Genomic DNA, 20,413 nt, shown 5'->3' on the forward strand with positions numbered 1-20,413 from the left:
AATTAGCGACTCGACGAAGAAAGGAGATGAAAGAATTTACTAATTCTATCACGAACAATTGCAACCGTTTTCTTCCGAATATACGTTACTATTATTGGTCCATTATTCAATTCTTTCGCGACTGTTTGTTCTTTATTATTAGACTGCGAATTTGAGAAAAAGATATTAAATATGTTATATCCTTTTGTGATTACTTTTCTAATGTTTTCACGTTTCGATATTTTCTCAAACCATTTTTATCATAAATGCAAAATGTCTGCGGTCTATTTATATTGTATACAACAATTTTAAACATTGTTCGATTGGTTTCTTGTTTACAGTTATGTTTTAGCAGCAAAAGAAGATTCAGTTTTATTCTTTCTTTGTATTTAATTTAGTTATTGAATATTGATAGCTGAACTGCGGATTTTTATGTGATTATATTTTCATTTGTCATTGAAGGATTTATTTAAAAGTTCTTATTTCTGAATTGTAAATTTTGTCAAAATTACGAGACCATCGCCGTTAATAAAATCGTCGTTAAGGTCTGTTCATAATAACAAAGAACAATAACCATTCTCGCTCAACGAGTGAACCATTAAAGAAGTCGGTGAAAAATATAACGCCCAAAATTCCATAAAACTCCGTAAACTTGATCCAAGCTGTCCCAGGAATGTTTAATCGCAATTAAGAAATCGTCCGCATATTTTCGAGGGACGGTGTCGTACGCCGTTCACCCCCGCGCCGGCGAGGGTGGCAACAGACTCCGCTAATGCTGCAATTTCGTCGTCCGTTTTCTTCGGTACTTTTCTCTCTGCAGTCTAATGATCGCGACTAGGCTGGGCCCCGCAAACACGCGGAAGGGAGGCGGAAAAACTTTTGGTCGTCTTCCAATAAAAGTTTCCGCCGCGTGTTTTCTGGTACGGCGGTGAATAAACGTTCCCGGCGATTATGGCGCGCCGCTCCGGCTACCGGCGGAACTTTGTTAATACGACGGATCGATGGGAAAACTTCTTTCGGCTTGAAAGAGTGTGCGCGTGTGTGTGTGTGTGTTTGTGTTTGCACGTGTAGACGCGTGCGTGGGCGTCCGCGGCCGAGAACGTGTACGTGAGATTGATTGGCGAGTATGTATAATGCGATCGGGTTCGACGAATTCGTGGCTCGTTTCAGGCCGGCAAGAAACTTTTCCCGGGGGGGGAATTCTGATTTTGATCGATCGGAGACAACCGCCGCCGCAGACGGGGAGATCGAGTCACTTCGCTGGAAAAATTCCTTCCGAGCGATTTCACCCAGCAAGATTACCCTTGGGGAGAATATGTTTTCTAATTAAGCTGATATACGTTGTTGTGATGCGATTCCGGGGGCGTGCCTGCCTTATTTTTCACGGTTTTGGGGTGCGATGATGTGTGAATCTATTGCTGCCGAGCTTGGGGTGATCCTTAATCTTGCGGATTTAGTTTGTATCGTACTGCGGAGCAAATGGCCGTAAAGATTGCTTTGCGGAGATCTTGGTTCCGCGGAGCTGCGAAGCCACGCCTACTTATTGTACTGTTCTGTGGATGTGCTGTTACAGGAACAAGGGTTTCTGAAGACAGACACTCTCTTTTTACAATTCTTTGGTTGGTGAACGATATTTTTCTCGCAATAGATTTTTATAAGATTTTGTTTGGTTGGTGTCATACTGTGGAGAAAGACGGAGCAAAGAAGCCACGCCCACTTAATATACTGTATATATATACTGTATAACAATAGCAAGGTTTTTTGAAACTGTTCTTGGCAAGGGAAAGAAATTCTTCGATCGACGAAAGACATTTTTCCCTGAATTTATGTTCGCAAGATTTGATTTAATAAGTATTGTACTCCGTGGCAAATGGGGCAAAGAAGCCACGCCTATTTGATATACTGTACATATATGTATAATAATAGCAAGGTTTCTTGAAACTGTTCTTGGCAGGAGAAAGAAATTCTTCGATCGATGAAAGACATTTTTCTCTGAATTAATGTTTGCAAGATTTGATTTAATAAGGTACTGTACTCTGTGGAAAAAATGAGGGCAAAGAAGCCACGCCTACTTAATATACTATACATGTATGTACAATATAACGATAGCAAGGTTTCTTGAAACTGTTCTTGGCGAGAGAAAGAAATTCTTCGATCGGCGAAAGACATTTTTCTCTGAACTTTTTAATAAATATTGTACTCTGTGGTAAATGAGGGCAAAGAAGCCACGCCTACTTAATACACTGTACATTGTATATGCGTGCAATGAGAGCAAATGTTTTCGAAACGTTAAATGGTTATGCCATAAGAACTGCTTTCGTCGATGTCAGATTTTATGTAATTTAGTTTACGAGGCATTGTAGTCTGAAACAAATGAGGCCAAAGAAGCCACGCCTACTTAATGTACTATACGTATGTATAATGACAGCTAGGTGTTTGGAAACTAGATCTTCGAAAATGTTCTTGCAGAAGAAATGCCTTCCATAACAAAAAATAATCTATGATATTCATAAAACTGCAATGTGCAAATTACAAAAAAAGATATTATAATCGACTTCTTAGATGTGTTTTTTGATTTAAAGTAATTTAGTAACTCAAACAAATTTACGTCTTGTTCCTGTTACTGTGCGCTGTAAATGGATTAGATTTTCATTGCTACATATAATATTTTTCCTTTCTGGAATAATATCGCAAGTATTGAAGCATAAATAATAAATTATGCTAAATAATTTAATATGGAATATTTCATGCTTTTGCATTTTTGTTATAGATTTATTTACCTAGAACTGATCACGATAATCAGATCAGTGTACAGAAATTGGAACTCAGTAACTGAAAATGGCACAGCACACTAATTAACTTCTCATCTTTTTAAGGGCACAGTAACTCCATCAAAAACTGATATGTATATTTCGTTAAATATTTCGCGTTGCTTATATATTTCATTTCTGAAATAATTCGACCTTGTATAAAAGACATCAAGGTATAACTAAAATATTTTAAGAATTACGATATAGATGAAAAAAAACTATTTAATTTGTCGAAAACTTCAGATGTCGGTATAACGAGCACAGTAATTGATGCAGTTACCCTAGAGAGATCGTCATCGGAAGGTCAATGAAAATGTTCATAACCTTGGCATCTCTCACTGCACAATCATTAAAGTCTCTAAAAGAAGATCTGCGAAATCTTTGCACGAGCATCGCCGGCGCAGAAATCGTGCGCGGAATGAATAGCAGGATAAACGCGCGATCCCGAAATTAACGAAGGCGTAGAGAGTGCGCTATAGCAAGGTCACGTTCTTACCTTTCCTGGCCTTGTCCGGCGAGGTGGGCGAGTCTGCGTTCACGTGAATCGCGGTTACAGTCGGGCCAGAGGATAAAGTCGACGAGGAGACCGCCTGCGTGCAGGATGCAACAGGACTGCTGGCCGCCGTTATTGGCAGCAAAAGTTTCCTCTTATGGTTGCAAAGCTTGGTCATCTCCCGCGTCTTGCCCTGATCCGGGCTCCAAGGTCGTGTCGCAACCTGAAACAAGAACGCATAGCAATCGTTATACGCTGGCCGTATCGCGTCCAAAGAGGATCGATTCGCATCGGAGCCTCCGGCGATCTTGAATAGCAGACACGTGAGAAGCTGATCGGTTCTACTAGCCTGACACACGATATCTTAGCCTAATTCCGCGATCTCTAAAGCATCGATCTCTTCGATGTGAAAGCTTTCAGGATTCGCGGAAGGATTTTTATTATCCGGAAGCAAACTTTTGGGCGGCGAAGGTTAAGATGACTTGATGATTAGGATGATTTGATGATTAGGATGACTTGATGATTAGGATGACTTGCAATCGGTGCAGGAAAGTAATCTAAACGCAGTTTTAGATCCAGAGGGTTTTCGATAAGACTTGTACAGTTTGTAGGTAAAAGAACGTACTTTCGGATGTGTGTATCAATTTTCTGATAAAAAAGTCTTTTACTGAAACAAAAGATGATCGAAGTTCATTCGGCATGTAATCGATGCACAAAATCATCTAATTAATGGGAAAATTAGCTGTTCTTGGCGAATGTGCTGTCACGACTTCAATTTCATAAATCTTTTAATGAAACTTACACAGTTTGTAAGAGATGTATTTTTTGGGAAGAAACAATGATCGAAGCCCACATCGCATGCGCTCGATGCACGAAACCATGCAGTGAATGCATGGTATCAGTATAACTTCGTCTTAGTATAACTACGTTAAGTCAATATAACTTTGTAAAATCAGTATAACTTTGTCAAGTTAGTATAACTTCATCAAATCAGTATAACTTCGTCCAATGAGTATAACCTCGTCAAATCAGTACAACTTCGTCAAATCGGTACAACTTCGTCCAATTAGTACAACTTGCCCAATTAATACAACAAATCGATGTAACTCAGTTAAGTTTTATTCTTCGTACGAGTACAGATTCACCCGTAATTTTCAGATCAAAATGCTCTGTTGGGATTTCTGTGGATCCTAAACGAACGAGAAAAGTTTATTTATATTTTAGGAGACGTGCCGGACGGGGGATAAAATGGCGGACGTGTCCCGAATGTTGGAGCACGGTCGATTGAATTGTTAAAGGGTAGATTCGGCGTCGGTTAGGTAAGAAAAGGCGTAAAACGTTCGGTAGGTAGTTTCGGGGATACAAAGCACGAAGTTTACAGAGGAAATAACCTTTGGCATTTGTTCAAGCGATCTCGGGTACAACCCCCGAGACACGGATAATGGAGATTGACTGTACGACCGCGGACATTGAAATAAAGAGGCGGAATCACGTAATGAAACGAATCTTCTGTCTGCAACCTACTTTCGCGGCACGGAACGAACGAACACGGTTCTCGCGTGCTACCGTGCGTATCCATTCCATTAAAAGCGACGCCACTGCATTATGCACCGACCGCTTAAATTCCGGTTATTGGAACAATTTGCCGAACGCTTCGATAATTAACCAATCACGTGTAATTGCAGCCGCACACGCGCGCCACTTTGTAGACAAATAATTCGATTGGGAATCTACGCGAATCCGACGCCGCCTATTTCGTAGATAATTAACGAATTTCACGAATTCCTGAATCGTCGAATTCGAAAAATACGAGGCTAGTTAGTACCGTTGTCACTGGAGATCATGGGAACGATTTGTAATGCACTTTGTTTTTTCGCTTTGTTCAGGTTCGTCCGAGTCATTTCACGAAATCATTTGTCCGCATGTGCAAATTGGATCTTCTTGGCGAATATGCTGCCGCGCCTTTGATTTTATCGATTTCTTTATGAAACTTGCACTGTTTATAGATAAAGTAGTATACTTTCAGATGTACGTAGCGATTTTTCAACAAAAAATGATTTTCTGTGAAGAAAAAATAATCAAAGCTTCACGCTTGTTCGATGCACAAAACCATGCAATAAATGGGAAAATTCGCTTTGCTTGGTGAATAGACCGCCACGACATTAATTTAACCTGCTTTTCAATCAAACTTCCTCAGTTTGTAGATAAAAGAACGTTGTTTCGGATGGTTGTATTCATTTTTCGATTGAAAAGGCTTTTAGAAAAATAAACTGTGATCAAAGTTCGCTCTGCATGCGCCCGATTTAGCCTCTTTTGGTAAATACACTGTCGGGACTTTAATTTTATCAATTTTTCAATAAAATTACGTAGTTCCTGGATAAAAGTATGCATGTTTTCGATTTTTCGATAAAAATATATTTTCTGTGAAGAAAAAACGTTCAAAGCCGTCTCTGCATTCGTTCGATGCACGAAACCATGCAATGAATGTCCAAATTGACTTTTCTCGATGAATATACTGCCACGATTCTGGTTTTGTCAAATTTTTCAATGAAGCTTACACAAATTGCTGGTAAAATCGTGCACTTTCGGACGTATATAACAATTTTTCGATAGAAATTTTTTTGTAAAAGCAAACAATAATAAAAGCCAACACTGCGTTGCTCGATGAACGAAATCCTGCAGCACATGGCCAAATTGACGTTTATAGACTTTGCTCCCAAGACTATTAACTTTATCAATTATCCGATGAAACTACGACAGATTACAGATAAAAGTGTGCACTTTCAAACGTATATAACAGTTTTTCGACAGAAATCTTTTTTACGGAAGCAAAAAATTATCGAAGCTCACTCTGCGTATCATCAATGCACAAAACCCTCCACAAAGTGGACAAAAAGTTATCTTCCCTGCGGCATCTTGAATTTCAGCACTCGCCGAACGAAGCTTGCACAGCTCATAGCCAGAAGTTCAACCTCGAAGTATCGATTTCCCCCTAAAAAGTGATCCGTCATAATGAAAAATGACCAAAGACGGCGCGCCTAGACGAAATTCCGAAGTCGCCGCGCCGTAGTCGAAAGTTCACCGGTAATCGTGTGCAACAAAGTGGCCGTCTAACGGCGCTGTCTTTTAGACAGTGTCGCCAGCGTCCCATGAAAGGGTTTCGGATAAAAACGGGCACGGCCGGGACAGGAATTAACGACGTCCGCGCAGGACGTACGCTAAAAAGTCCGAGCTGTCCCCGGTGTATAAGGCTGTCTCGGCGTGTCAGCCCCGGCGTCGGCGTCGTCATATTAACGGGTTTTCGTAATGGCACTATGTACGCAGTCGTAAATTGCTGCGGAACGTCTCGCGGGCTGACACGTAACACGGTGAAGCCCGGGACGGCCATAACCGGGCATCACAGCCCGCGGCCTTCCAACTTGGGCACGCTCGAACCGTGCACACGAGCATATATCGATCAAGAGATGCATCCACGACCACCTCGCAACCCTCCCACCACTTTTGCTCTCCGTATCGCCTGGACGGGGGTTGCAGTCGTTCCAAAAATAGTTAATAACTGTTACATAAAGATTCCGAGGGAAACAGTTACGAGCGAACGAAATGATGTAACTACTGCTACGGCCGGGAGAGGATCGGGCCTGGCTCGGGATTACGGCTCTGCAATCTGTTGTTCTATCGATTTCAGTGTGCCGGCTTTGCACTCGCTCCTCGGACGATTTATTTGGATTTTTATATATTCGTATGAATTTCATTAAATTTTTATACCTTCTTATCAAATTTTATGCATCTTTTTATGTACGAACTTTATTACAGCAGCTATTATATTATGCAAGTACTATCAACTATTATTATGTTATATTACTATTTATCATTACTGTTATAATAGCTGTTATAATAACTGTTGAAGTAACTACACATTATCATAATTATTATAATAACTACATATTATAATAATTATTGTAATAACTATAGTTTATTATAGTAACTTGCAACAGGAGGCACGTAATATCGTGACGATAATAACTAGCCAGTGGATTTTTATGGAAAATTAAAATTGCCTAAGTCATCTGTGAAAAAACGAACTGCGATAAATATGTACATTGTTATTTGATCATTTGAACAAGGTGGAAACAAACGGTGTGACAATGTCCTTAAATTTGTCTGGTGTTCATTTTTGTCATAAAAATCATATTCGTTATTATTATTATTATTATTATTATATTACTATATACAATTACAATTCATTTTTTCAAAATAAAAATTTCATAATAAAATAGACATAGTGATGAACGACACATTGATAGAAGACTAAAAAATGTCTTTGCATTTCCAACGGTTTCATACTACTTCATTTTCTAAGACAAGTATAAATCATTAGTATAAATTATTAGTATAAATTATAAAATAATGCAGAGGGAAAGTACATCGTTCGTTCTCGATTACCAAGATAATTATACTTTACGCAATGATCTAGTAAAGTCGAAATATTTCATTCGATGATAATCAAATTACTCCGAGCTGCGGCACAAATTTGAAATATCTTAAAAATTGTTTACAATATATATCAATACAATATATACAATAATATATAATATAATAAATATAATATAATATAATATATAAATATAATTATATTATATAAATATTATATATAAATATAATATAATATAATATATAAATATAATTATATTATATAAATATTATATATAAATATAATATATAATATAATAATAACATATACAATATATCTTATTTCCAAAAGTCCATTCTCTCGAACGAATAAAATATTCAATTTTAGAAAGAACACGCATGTGATCTGAGATAAAATCTCTACATTTACTATTTAAAATATTATTCTACCCAACGCCGACCACACGAGTGCACGAAGATGCACAGAGTGACGCTAAGAAATCGGGGAACGTGCTCGGCTGAAATGTACGCTGTTTTGACAGAAAGTTATCGAGCAACGAACCGTGGTAGCCGGTTAAAGATACATTTCTCGTGATTAGACGGTTGTAAGAGCGTGAATATAAACTAGCCGGGCTCGCATCAAAATATCAATACCGGCCGGGGCCGGGTTCCGCGTTATCGCCCCACAATCGGACAGGTTATGCAAATCCGCGCCGGCCTCCCCCGACGCTTTATTCCCCTCTCGTATTCCGTCGGTTTTGTATCGTTACATCGACGCCGAGGCCGCCAATAAAGGCGCGTCCGCAAAGGATCTCGCAATCCTCCGGACAAACGGTCGTCGGCCGTTGGTCGTCGTTGTCGCGCGTATCTTTCGCGCGACGCTTGTTACGTAATCGCCTCCGAAAGCCTGGGACCACCTTCGGGGCCGGCTAAAACTCCAGATAATCTGCTCGTTTGCCCGGCGAGATTTCGCTCGCTGCGGTTCTCTCGCCATAATTGGCGAACGGCGGTTACGCAAACGCGAGCATGAACGTCGAAAAAGGGCCAACGGACGGGGCCCACGGCGGTACAGGACCGGACGAGGGTCGCTGGATTTTATATTCGATTTCAATCGTTGATCGAGCAGCGTTTTTGTAGAAAATAATGCGAGTGCCAAAATTGCCAAATGTATGCGATATTTGTTTCGCGATGTTGCAACATGTTGTTGAAGTTTCTAATCGGTATAATTTTGGTATTTTTATGTTGCATTTTGAGCTTTGCTAACTTGAAGTTGAGTTGGGTTCATATATTTTCGGTTGTATTGGTACTTAAATTGTAAGGTTATGTCAAGGTTATGTCAATCGTTGATCGAGCAGCGTTTTTGTAGAAAATAATGCGAGTGCCAAAATTGCCAAATGTATGCGATATTTGTTTCGCGATGTTGCAACATGTTGTTGAAGTTTCTAATCGGTATAATTTTGGTATTTTTATGTTGCATTTTGAGCTTTGCTAACTTGAAGTTGAGTTGGGTTCATATATTTTCGGTTGTATTGGTACTTAAATTGTAAGGTTATGTCAAGGTTATGTCAATCGTTGATCGAGCAGCGTTTTTGTAGAAAATAATGCGAGTGCCAAAATTGCCAAATGTATGCGATATTTGTTTCGCGATGTTGCAACATGTTGTTGAAGTTTCTAATCGATATGATTTTGGTATTTTTATGTTGCATTTTGAGCTTTGTTAACTTGAAGTTGAGTTGGGTTCATATATTTTCGGTTGTATTGGTACTTAAATTGTAATTGTTCATTTTGGATTGTTTGGGCTCGTTTGAAATTGTATGAAATTGTGTGAAATTCGTGTTGAAAAATTCGGATCAGATTGTTTGTTTTCGTTTCAGGTTGTATCTGCTCATTAATTTAAAACAGTATTGATTCATTGCAAATGTGTGTGAATTGATTTTAAATTCTCTAAATAAGTTTGAAACTGTTTACATTGATTTGTAAACTGTCTGAATTCATCCTGAATAGTTTGAATTTATTTTGAATACTTTAAGTTCATATTTTAAATTGTTTGAATTCATTCTAAGCAGTTTCAATTCATTCTGTATTGTTTGAAACGATTTAAAATGGTTTAAAATAATTTGAAATTGTTTGAAATAATTTAAAATTGTTTCAGCATATTTGAAAATGTTTCGATTCATTGATTGAATTAATTTAAAATAATTGAAACCAATTTAAAATCGTTTGGATTTATTTGAAATAATTTGAATCCATTATAAATTGTGCTGGGTTATTATAAATTGTTTAAATTTAACAGAAATTCCACGAAATTATCTGACACCGCATTAATGAATTTTAAGCATCGCAGAGAAACGATTACCAAGACATCACGTAATTACTCAAAGTTTCCAAAGTAATCAAACGGCAGACGCGCATCGTAAAGGTTAATTTCACGTCGCTCGAGAAAAATTGTTTTTAATGAATTGATAAGTGTAATTAAGCCGCGCACAACCGGGGGAAACGAGGATGTTAAGTATCACATGCAAATTGGCCCGTCCTAGGTGGTCGTTTTCATTGAAATTCCCAAGGATGCCCAATATTTCATAAATTCTAATTATCTTAATCTGATCAACGTCAAAAACAGAAGTCCGCCCCGAAGTTATTTGCGATAATAATTTGATAAAGCCGTGCGCCGTCATCGTATATCTCGGTGATCAAAGATTTTGCATAATTCATTTAACAGGGCTCCGGAGTACCGGCCGGAAGAAAATTTATGAATTCTTTCTTCGGCCATGATACCGCGCACGATGAATTACTCTGTTGCAGAAACGTTACGCCATCGCATCGGCCGCAGCGAATAAACATGCAATTATTTACGCGTGAAGATTAAACGCGCGCGGCTTAAAAAAATTTGCGACACACCGACTTTATCACACGTTGTGTTCGAAAGGAACGCATTCTTTTTCGCACGAAAAGATACGAGGAACGCGTTTTACATTTTTTTTTTTTTTAATGCAACCCCCGTTTGTGCATTTGACGGACCCGAATAAAATTCTTTTAATTATTCAGTTAAATATGAAGGTAAGGAGTTAAACGATATCAATTAGACTGCGGATTTCAGGCGTTAATAACACGAACGTATAAAATATGGAAGTTTGAAGACGCTTGATACGGTTATACCATTTTTTAGTTATTATTAGACTGCGGATTTTATAACATAATTAAAAGTGGATACATAGAACGCAACGGAGTGAAAACGTTTGAAGATTTTAAAAGACGGTCGCATTATTTATAATTTGTTAGAATTATTAAGAAAAGAGGTAGGTGCGTAGCTTTTGGATTTTGTTTATTTATTATAATTGTTAGAGGAAGAAATCTATTTTTATTCAGCTTTCGTTTCTGGCTGTTAATCTAGTCAATCCTTTTTTTACGTAAAAAGTTATAGTATTATTATTATTATTTGCTAAAATAATAAATAGAATAATTTCAAATAATTGTACAAGAAATATCGATTCAATTAAACATCAAATGATTATAAACAGACTATCGTTTACAAATATTACAAATAGTACAAATTTTGTATAAAATAGTTTAGAAAAATTCGGTTCAGACAGTACATCGTTCTTAAAAAGTAAACTGTGCAAATAAAATAGCTAATCAAATGAAGGTGAATAAGAATTGATAGTACTATCAGCATTATGACGTTAAATTTCATTAAGATTCTACACTACTCATTCGACACCAAAAATGATTCTAATTTCGATTTGATTGCTCTATAAACATTTTAATTTCTCCATTCCTGAAATTTTTAAATTATCCACCATTGATCTGACGCAAAAATGATTTTAATTTCGTCTACATTATTTAATAAACATCCTAATCCCATCAGTCTATAAATTTTTAAATCGTTCACTTAACGCAAAAGTGATTTCAGTTTCGAGTTCATTACTCCGTCAACATTTTCATTTCATCATTCCTCAAATGTTTAAATCGATGTCAATCGATTCACGAACAATGCCGCAGCAATTGCACAGGTCGACGCCGCGTTCGTCGAACAGAAAGAGAGAACACGAGATTGCGGACCTCGCCAAGGATAGCAATAAATTTCTGCATTAGCGATTCGATGTTCGTACAAGCCGGTCGCCGGATGATCGCCGACCGAGAGCAATCGGTCGGGTTCGTCCAACACGGTTCTTCAAAGAAACGACGAAAGAGAGCGGACGAAGCCAGCGACCGATCGGGCGCAATTTTATTCAATATCGTGGCGCGGCGTGTCGCATAAGTGAACAAGAATAGCGTTTAAGGTGATCATCGTTGATGAGCGGCTCGCCAGAAGGAGAATGAATAATAGACCGGTCGGACGGAACACGTTCTGATTGAGTTAACCGCCGGCATACGTCATTATACGCCGACTCGTCGACTCGCGACGACGCCAAGGCCGGCTGCTGCGAATACGTACAATCTCGACGTCGTATTCAGGTCGTTCTTAATTAACCTGCCGGTGGCTCCGATGCCACGGCGCGGCTTGTTTCTTCGCGGTTCATCGGCGGCTCTGACCGACCGTCATTGTTTCCGATACCATCGTCCAGACACACTGTTCGATCGCGACCATTATTGCGTCTTTGACGATTTCACTGGCAGCGTCCGAAACGATCACTGTAGTTTCTAGCAATTATGCTAGCAATTTTTCTTTGATCTTTTTTTAATTGTTCGTTGCGAGCCATTCGTCGCGGCCAGCTTCGTTGAAACGCTTTGTCTCGTGATAGGCTAATTCAGGGAAACTGATATCCGCGTTTTAAATGATGCCGAAAGCGTACGCGGCTTTGACGAATTCACTGGCAGAAGTTGGAAAGATTACTATAATTTTATATTATAGTGGCAACTTCTTTTTGATATCTTTGAATTGCTCGTTGCGAATCGTTCGTGTAATGAGCTTCGTTAAAGTAATAGACTACGACGATTTCACTGGATTTGAAGAGATCTGTATTATATAATTCCGTAATTATATAATTTAATATTACATAATTCTATTATTAACTTTTCTTTGATTATTTTTAGTCGTTCGCCGTGAACTATCCATTCGGCCAACTTCGTTAAAAGACATTGTTTTATGAGGGACAAATTTTTCGTTGATAGTTCTTAGTTGTTCATCGAGATTCATTTAATGAGCTTCATTAAAAAACATTGCTGAATTAATTATTTCAGAGAAATAGATATTCGCATTTTAAATGATGGTGCACGAAAAGTGCAAATCTCCGAACATTCGCACTGACCAAATCATCCCAAAAATTACAGGAGACTCGATGAGAAGATCATCACCCATCAAAATGGATTATTTATCTCGAAAATGTACAAAAATAGCGAATGCTTAAATTGCAAATACTAAAATTTGATTCTTCCATCGATAATCAGTGAGAACATATTACGATAAACTTTAAGTACAAATAAAATTTTGGTGGTTTATGCATTAATATGTGATTTATTAATAAAATAAAATGATTAAATATAGAACATTTTATATTATATAATTTATATATATATAATTATATATTATTTTATATAGAACATTTTATATTATATAATTTATATTTATAATTATATATTATTTTATATATATAATTTTATATTATATAAAATGATTAAAAAAAGGAATATCTCGGAAATTGACAAAACAGTGAATACTTAAACTGAAAAAAAGACGCGTTCTTAGAATTTTCCTCTCAGGTTCGCATAGAAAAGTTGAAAAATCGAGAGTTCATTTCGCATCGTCATTCCAAGTGAAATTAATAAGAAAAAAGGTATTCCAGTAATCGTGCAGTAGACCAGCGCCTGCAACGTTTCCATAAAATTCAAGTAATTTCGACCAGTTTTAAGAAAAGTTATCGCGTTTTAAACGGTGTTCGTGTACTTTACGCCAGGGGTGGTATTAAAGTCCCCGTTCTCGTTTCGTATCCGACGTCCGGTTGCCCGGGTAAAAGGCATTAAATCGCGGCAGCCGGCGCCGCGATGACCAGCGTCGACGAGAAATAATAATTCTGTGGAAAAGCGAACGGTGTACGCCTGTTAATGATTATCGAGAGACGACCGTTCCGGCGAGATTATGCAGCCGCTTGGTCGCCGCGCGTCGAACTTTAATCGCGGTCGCCACTCGAATGCTTTCGACCTCGGTTTCTCGCGCTTTGATAGTTTTCAATCCCGGCCGGTGCGTGCCCCGAGCCGGAGTTAATTAAAACAAAAATCGATCGGATGTTAATAATCGGACGTGGACCAGACCCCCGGGACCGGTGTTCAGTCTGTTCAAAGAATTTCTAATCGAACGCGCGAACTCTCGCTCGCGCGGATCCCACGATTTTCGGAATTCTATAGGCTGGATCTGCTTGATTCCAGGAAACCGGTGAGAATATTAACTCGATAACTGCCAAATTATTTTTTTAATTTTCGACGGGACAAGTTACGTATATGCACAAGAAGCTGTGTAACAATATAATTATATTCAAATGATGTTTTGTTGTTAAAATATTTTATATCTTTTTAACAGTCCCAAATTGTGGCGGGTTGCATGAATAGCAAAAAAAAGGAAAATTTTTTTATTGTATGAAAAACAAAAGACTGTGTCAGTAATGCATATAGTTATTATATTTAATTATAATATAAAAACCAAACCAAAACTATATCATGCTTCAAATATGACAATTCTGTTGTATTCAACTTACAGACGATTTCCAAAGTTGTTCACTTGTTGAAAAGAAACGAAACAAAAAATACACATCGTCTGCTATAAACGATATTGGCTGATATGTATAGAATGGCGTTAAACTGTCAAACGCAGCTGATATATTCTTCGCGTCAAGTGGCGCACGCAAAATTCCAAAATCCTCAAATGGGGATTGATAAAATAAATCGATTATAAATAATAGAATAAAATACTAGATAAAGTCCTTTCAATTATAAATTGGCAAAAACGCGGACAGTTTTGGTACGCTATCATTTGAAACGTGGATTTCTATTTCTCTATAAAACGATGTGTTTTTAGCGAAGCTTATTTAGCGCACGATTCGCAGTGATCGATTTAAAAAGCCTACTAATTTCTCCGCCGAAACGGTGCCAAAAAGATTTAAAGTCGCGACAGAGAGCCGTACTAAAATCGTCGATAAACGGTCGGGATCCGACAGGACAATTTCGCGAGCCTCGCAGGCGAAATTATTCAGGGGCCCGCGAACGCAGTCTATAAATCCATCGGCTCGAGATCGAATTTCCATTAAAATTTATGCAAATCGCGGACACAGAGAGATAGGCATCCGCGGGCAAAGAAATCTGCGCGACTGATTTGTATGCCGGTCTGTCCGAGTCACGTCATCGATACGGCAGATGTCAACGTGCAATTTCGCATCGATCGGCACCGCGCTCGTATCTTTTCTTACCGCCTCGATACAATCTCTCGGCGTGGTAGCGCAGGAAACTGTTTAACTTTGATCAGTTCCCGTTCACCGGTATCGTAATGTCCCCGACCTATTTCGGGGCGAGCTCGTTAAAACGGAATTTATGTCCGCCCGAAAATGTCTGCCGTCCGAGCCCGGCATAATATTGCTCGATCGAACGCGCGCGGCCGCGTGCATTATTCCGCCGCGCCGATAAAGTATCATACTTAATGCAGCCTTTATATCTATCATCGTGCTATTAATTTTTCGTTTATCCGTTCCCTCGTTTCCTTCCCTATTCAATCTTCGGCCGAGGGCCGCACCGAAGAACGAATTTATGGCGCGACGGAGACAAAGAAAAAGAGACGCGCCCGGGCAGAAAAAGTCGCGTTTATCTCTCGGTTTTTATAACAACAAGTTCTTGTTGCAATACCGAATTGTCGCAGTACATGTAAATGTTCGATTTAAAAAGATACATTTTTTAACGAAGTGATAAACAGCTTTTTCTCCTCGGTCTTCTGAGAATTCATCGGTTTTTAATGCGACGATGTAATTCTTGCGACTATATTTTAAACAATGAAGAAACATTTAAGGTGCGTCAATGTTATTAAATAAAAATGTATTTAAAAACAAGCTTCCGTATGCTATATAAATTACTTTTACGGCGGTTTAATTTTCGCGACAGTGATTTAATGAACGAAAACTTTGTTTACGTAGCAATTCGCATTGTTTTGATGCCATTGCAAGCAGTGCGGGCTACAAAAAGAATTAGCAATTTCTAATTGTACAAATTTCTAAATGCTTTTAAATAAATCGAATTTAGAAATAGATTAGTTCGATGAAGAATGAGAGACTAACGCGCGAGAACAAGAACGTATTATCTATAAACATTGATAAATATATTTGAAAACTTTTTGTCCTGTGCGTTGCCTGATGAAATTCTCATAAATAGCGGCATTATTTCAAATGCCTTTGTTGTTACGAAAACGAATGGAATCGATCTGGCCAGCTTTCGAGGCCAACTGCAACGCGCGCGATGCACTCGCAGGCGATTGCAGCGTTTATGCGCGTGACGAAATCGAGACGATTTTCGCGAAGAGTCATTCGCGATTGCCTCCGCTTACAAAAATTATGCTTTAATTACCGTCGCTGACAATATGCTTTCATTATTGTTGCCCGGAGTTTCGCCGAAATTGGATGGCACAATTAAGGAAGCTGTAACTGTAAAACCGAAACGAAGGGAACATAAATTGCACGGGTTTACGCTTTCACCGGGTATTCGCGATTTCGGCCGATTTGCAATTACTGGCCGCCGTGACCCTGTCATTATTTTTTCGTCTCAATTAGGCTGTTTTATCGTCGATTCTCCTCGTAATTAGATTGCGTCGATCAGGTTTATTTTTCGGGCACAATTTTAACGGGCAATGAACGGTTTATTATTTCGTGTATTTCGTTATTTAAATACCCATCGGTGTGCTCGGCATTTGTTGTCAACCTTCAAATTATTTGCGATTTAACGTGTGCTTTCGTATTTCTCCTTTACCAATTTTATTTCGAATTTTTTCTGTCCTGATTGTCCTGAATTAAATCGATGTTTGGTAATTTTTATAAAAGAAAGTAACGAATACAAAAATTGGAAAATTATCACACCTATTTATCAACGTTCGGAGAGCATTCAGGAATGTTTTTTGCATGCACATGCAGCGACTTTTTAGGAAGTTACAACGATTTCAAATCTCCAATTAAAAAACTCCGATTCTCCTTTATTTCTCTTTAGACTTGCTGCATTCTCGTTTATATCATCAAAATCCTAAATTAACAGGATTTTCAATGACTGAGCTGCGCGTGAAACAGGCTCGATAATCTTCTTTTAAACAATAATTTCGGTAGCGGCCATTGCATATTATTAATCGAAACAATATGGCAAATTACGAACAAAAGTTGCATCGCTTTCGAACAATTTTTGAGAAATTCTGTCGATCTCCAGTTTCGATATGTTACATTTAAATATCAATTTTCACTTGTCTATTATTACTTCTGCTACTGAATTGTTTAATTAATATCGAGAAGCGCAAATAACGAGCGGCTTAAATGTGACGCGGCCATGTTCCGAGAAAACCTTCGACGAATCAGCTAAAAGTTCGTGTCGCTTTCTTTTCTTCCGCGCGAATCGGTCCATGGAAACGCGTCGAATTTGCATTAACATCGCGCGACGTCTCGCAGGGAGGGCAACGAAAAATTCCAATTTCTCGTGTTACTCGGACGTCGTTTCTCGCGAGACGCGCGAAAGTGCCGATAAGCATAAGAGGTAACCGCGTCAAGTCCCGGCAGAAGCGGTTAACGACGTTACGTCAATTAACGTCCGCGGTGCCCGTCACGGAATTAAAGGAGCCCGTTTTACATGATAATTCCGCGGCTTCGATACCCGAGCCGAGCAAAACGCCGCGTACACGACCACAGCTCGTAGCCGCTGATCGTTCGCATAATATTAGACTTCCAACTCGATCATAACTTCAACAACACGAGTCCATTTTACGCTGATACTCCATAAATCGGACTGCTATTCTAATTAGCGGACTGCGGATTTTATGCATTTTTTTCGCTGAAATGGATGAACGGACAAGTAAAGTCACAAGGAGATTCATTCATTAAAAGAAACACATTATTGTGTAATTTCTGTTTTATACAATCTGTAAGGAGAATTTTTAATTTGTTTCATTGTTAGACTGCGGTTTTATGCATTTTTGATCAAATTCATTGGTTCAAACACAGAATTGTGAAGACATTAACAAAACTTCAACAATATATTTATATCGCGTATAACTTATTAAAAAGAATCTTCGTACGACTTTCGTCTCAACGTGGATGATTTTTATTTTGCATAAAATATGCTACTTCGGCGAAGAATCACGAATAATTTAAATCGCGTTTAATTCTAATCGCGCATCTTTCGTATAAAAATTAAATAACATGGCTGGAAAAAATCGTAGACCGAATTTTTGGGTGCCGTTATGGAGGACAGACTTTAATCTTTACATAGCCATTGTGGTTTGGGGCGAAAAAAAATGTTTAAACTCGGTAGGAAACTTCGAATTGACAAAATTTGATAAAAAGCTCGTTGAGACGTGCTCGTCCTTCCGCGTGATTTTTAGTGGACCGAAATGTTTCAAGAAAAGTGAAAGATAGAAACGTGAAAGTAGAAAGTTCACGCTTCGAAATGAGCCTAGATAGGCTGTCGCACGATTTTTCTTCATCGAGTTACAAGCGATCAAATATGGACAATTTTCTTCCCAATCACGTGCAACATTTTTCTCAAAATTTAAGAATCGTTTAATTTTCTTGGTCATCTTTCAGCTCAATTTTTAACAGATTAAAACTGTAAAAAAAGCACGAATTAAGGGTATCAAAGCGGAAGGTTCGCCCTTTAAAATGAGCCTAGACAGATCGTCTACATGAAAGCTTAAGCAATGAGTAGTTAACAAAAATTGAAGTCATTTTCAAATTATTAAAATCATTAATGCAGCTGCTGCATCCTGCAAGCAATTTTTATTTGTAAGCGACATTTTTATTTGTCATGAAGATCCGTAGTCCTGCTATGAGTGACAGTACGCGTCCGCGGGGGGGTGGGTTTCGATGCGTTTTCGGTGTGTTTCGTTGGGCGGATTTTTTGTTCCCGTCTCTCGTGGCGCAACGCCGGCCGGAATTAATGTAACGAGACCATTAGTCCGCGATTTTACGACTTTAATTGTGACAGCCGATCAGAGCGAGAATCCGCGTCGCAAATTGGATCGTCCGTGCACAATGGCGCGGGGTAGCTGGAGGGGGCTGTGGGAGAGGGGACGGTGCAGGTGGGGCGCAGCGTTTCGTACGTGCAGGTCGGCCCTGCAGCCAATTAAACCCGTGTATGCTCAATTGCAAAGAACGTTTCGACGGGTCACATGTTGATTGAGTGTTCGTTCGCGTACCGATTGTTTTTCGAGTTCCGCGCGCGGATCGAACGAGGCACCGCATTACGTAACAGCCTCGCGATTCAATTGCACCGCGCTGTGCTGCACCGCGCTGCACTGCGCTGCGCCGCGCTGCACCGCGCTGCGCCGAGCCGCGCCGCGCCGCGCCGTGGGAAATTTCGCATGCGACTCCGGTTGTCCTTCTGCGAAAATAGCCGCCGATATTTACCCATGTCCGTGCTCTTTCTGTGCCGCTGGTAGACGCTTTCTGCTCGCGCGAATCTCAATGAATCGGCTGGAGAACTTTCCTTTTTTCGCTCCAGCGGGATCGATCGACGCGTTAGCTGCTGATCGATTCGGAAAATCGCGCGCAACTGAAGCGACTCGCCGTACGAAGAGTTTATCGCGGTGGTTGGTTCACATTGAAAGATTTCTCGGAAGCAGAGAAACGTAGTTAACCGATTTATCTGTTAATTAATCGTTCGAAACTATTTTTTGGAGACACGTTTAACTGACCCATCTTCTATTTTCTGTGATTTATCGTTAATTATGCATATGAAATTGAACCTACTGCACTCAGAATTGAGCAACAAAAATTTTGTTCAATTTCGTCCGGTCGAATAAAAATCTAGACGGATGAAATTCGAATCATTTATTTGCACAAAGAATACAATTAGGTAAGAATACAGCTAGATAACAATTTATGTCCGAATAAGATTTTATTGGAATAAAAGTTCATTTGAATTATTAAATGATTTGTTAGTTGAGGAAGAATTTATTTGAACAAGAATTAAGTCAGAAAATAATTGATTTGAATGAAAATTATACAATTATATTATATCTTGTATAATTACATCGTGTTTTTTCATAGTTTATTGATTAATTTCTTGCATGTTAATTTTTGCAGTTAACTTCTTTCTCAACTGTTGCATCGGTAAGTTTGTTACTTTTGGAAAGATTGATGATCATTAATGCATAATCATTTCCAGGATGAAACACATATATTGTTACTAAATTACGTAAAAAAAAACGATCAACAGTTTTATTAGCATTATTATTCGAATAATTTAAAAATCTTGATTCGAATAATTTATTCGAATAATTTAAAAATCTTGATTCGAATAATTTATTCGAATAATTTAAAAATCTTGATTCGAATAATTTATTCGAATAATTAGACAGTCTCTATTGGAATAATTCATTCGAATAAGAAACAAAGAATTATTCGAATAAATAGAACAATTTGTCACGAACAACGAATAATTGTTATTATAAAATATTCGACTGAAACGAATACACTCAAATAATTATTGTCTGTAAATATTTATTCGAATAATGTTCAACTCTGATTGTACTTACAATATAGTTTCAAATACAAAG

The 20,413-nt window shown here is 38.4% G+C and overlaps 1 protein-coding gene across 3 annotated transcripts in view; it reads right to left on the reverse strand.

The window, feature by feature from the left end:
• Positions 1–20,413, reverse strand: part of LOC117220633 (uncharacterized) — a 550,762-nt gene that overhangs the window by 34,947 nt on the left and 495,402 nt on the right. For all 3 annotated transcript variants that reach the window (XM_033470805.2, XM_076518731.1, XM_033470804.2), the window contains exon 3: positions 3,286–3,505. In XM_033470805.2, coding sequence (XP_033326696.2) covers positions 3,286–3,505 — 220 coding nt within the window. The remainder of the gene's footprint in view (positions 1–3,285; positions 3,506–20,413) is intronic.

Source organism: Megalopta genalis, chromosome 2 (assembly GCF_051020955.1).
Source record: "Megalopta genalis isolate 19385.01 chromosome 2, iyMegGena1_principal, whole genome shotgun sequence".
NCBI lineage: Eukaryota > Metazoa > Arthropoda > Insecta > Hymenoptera > Halictidae > Megalopta > Megalopta genalis.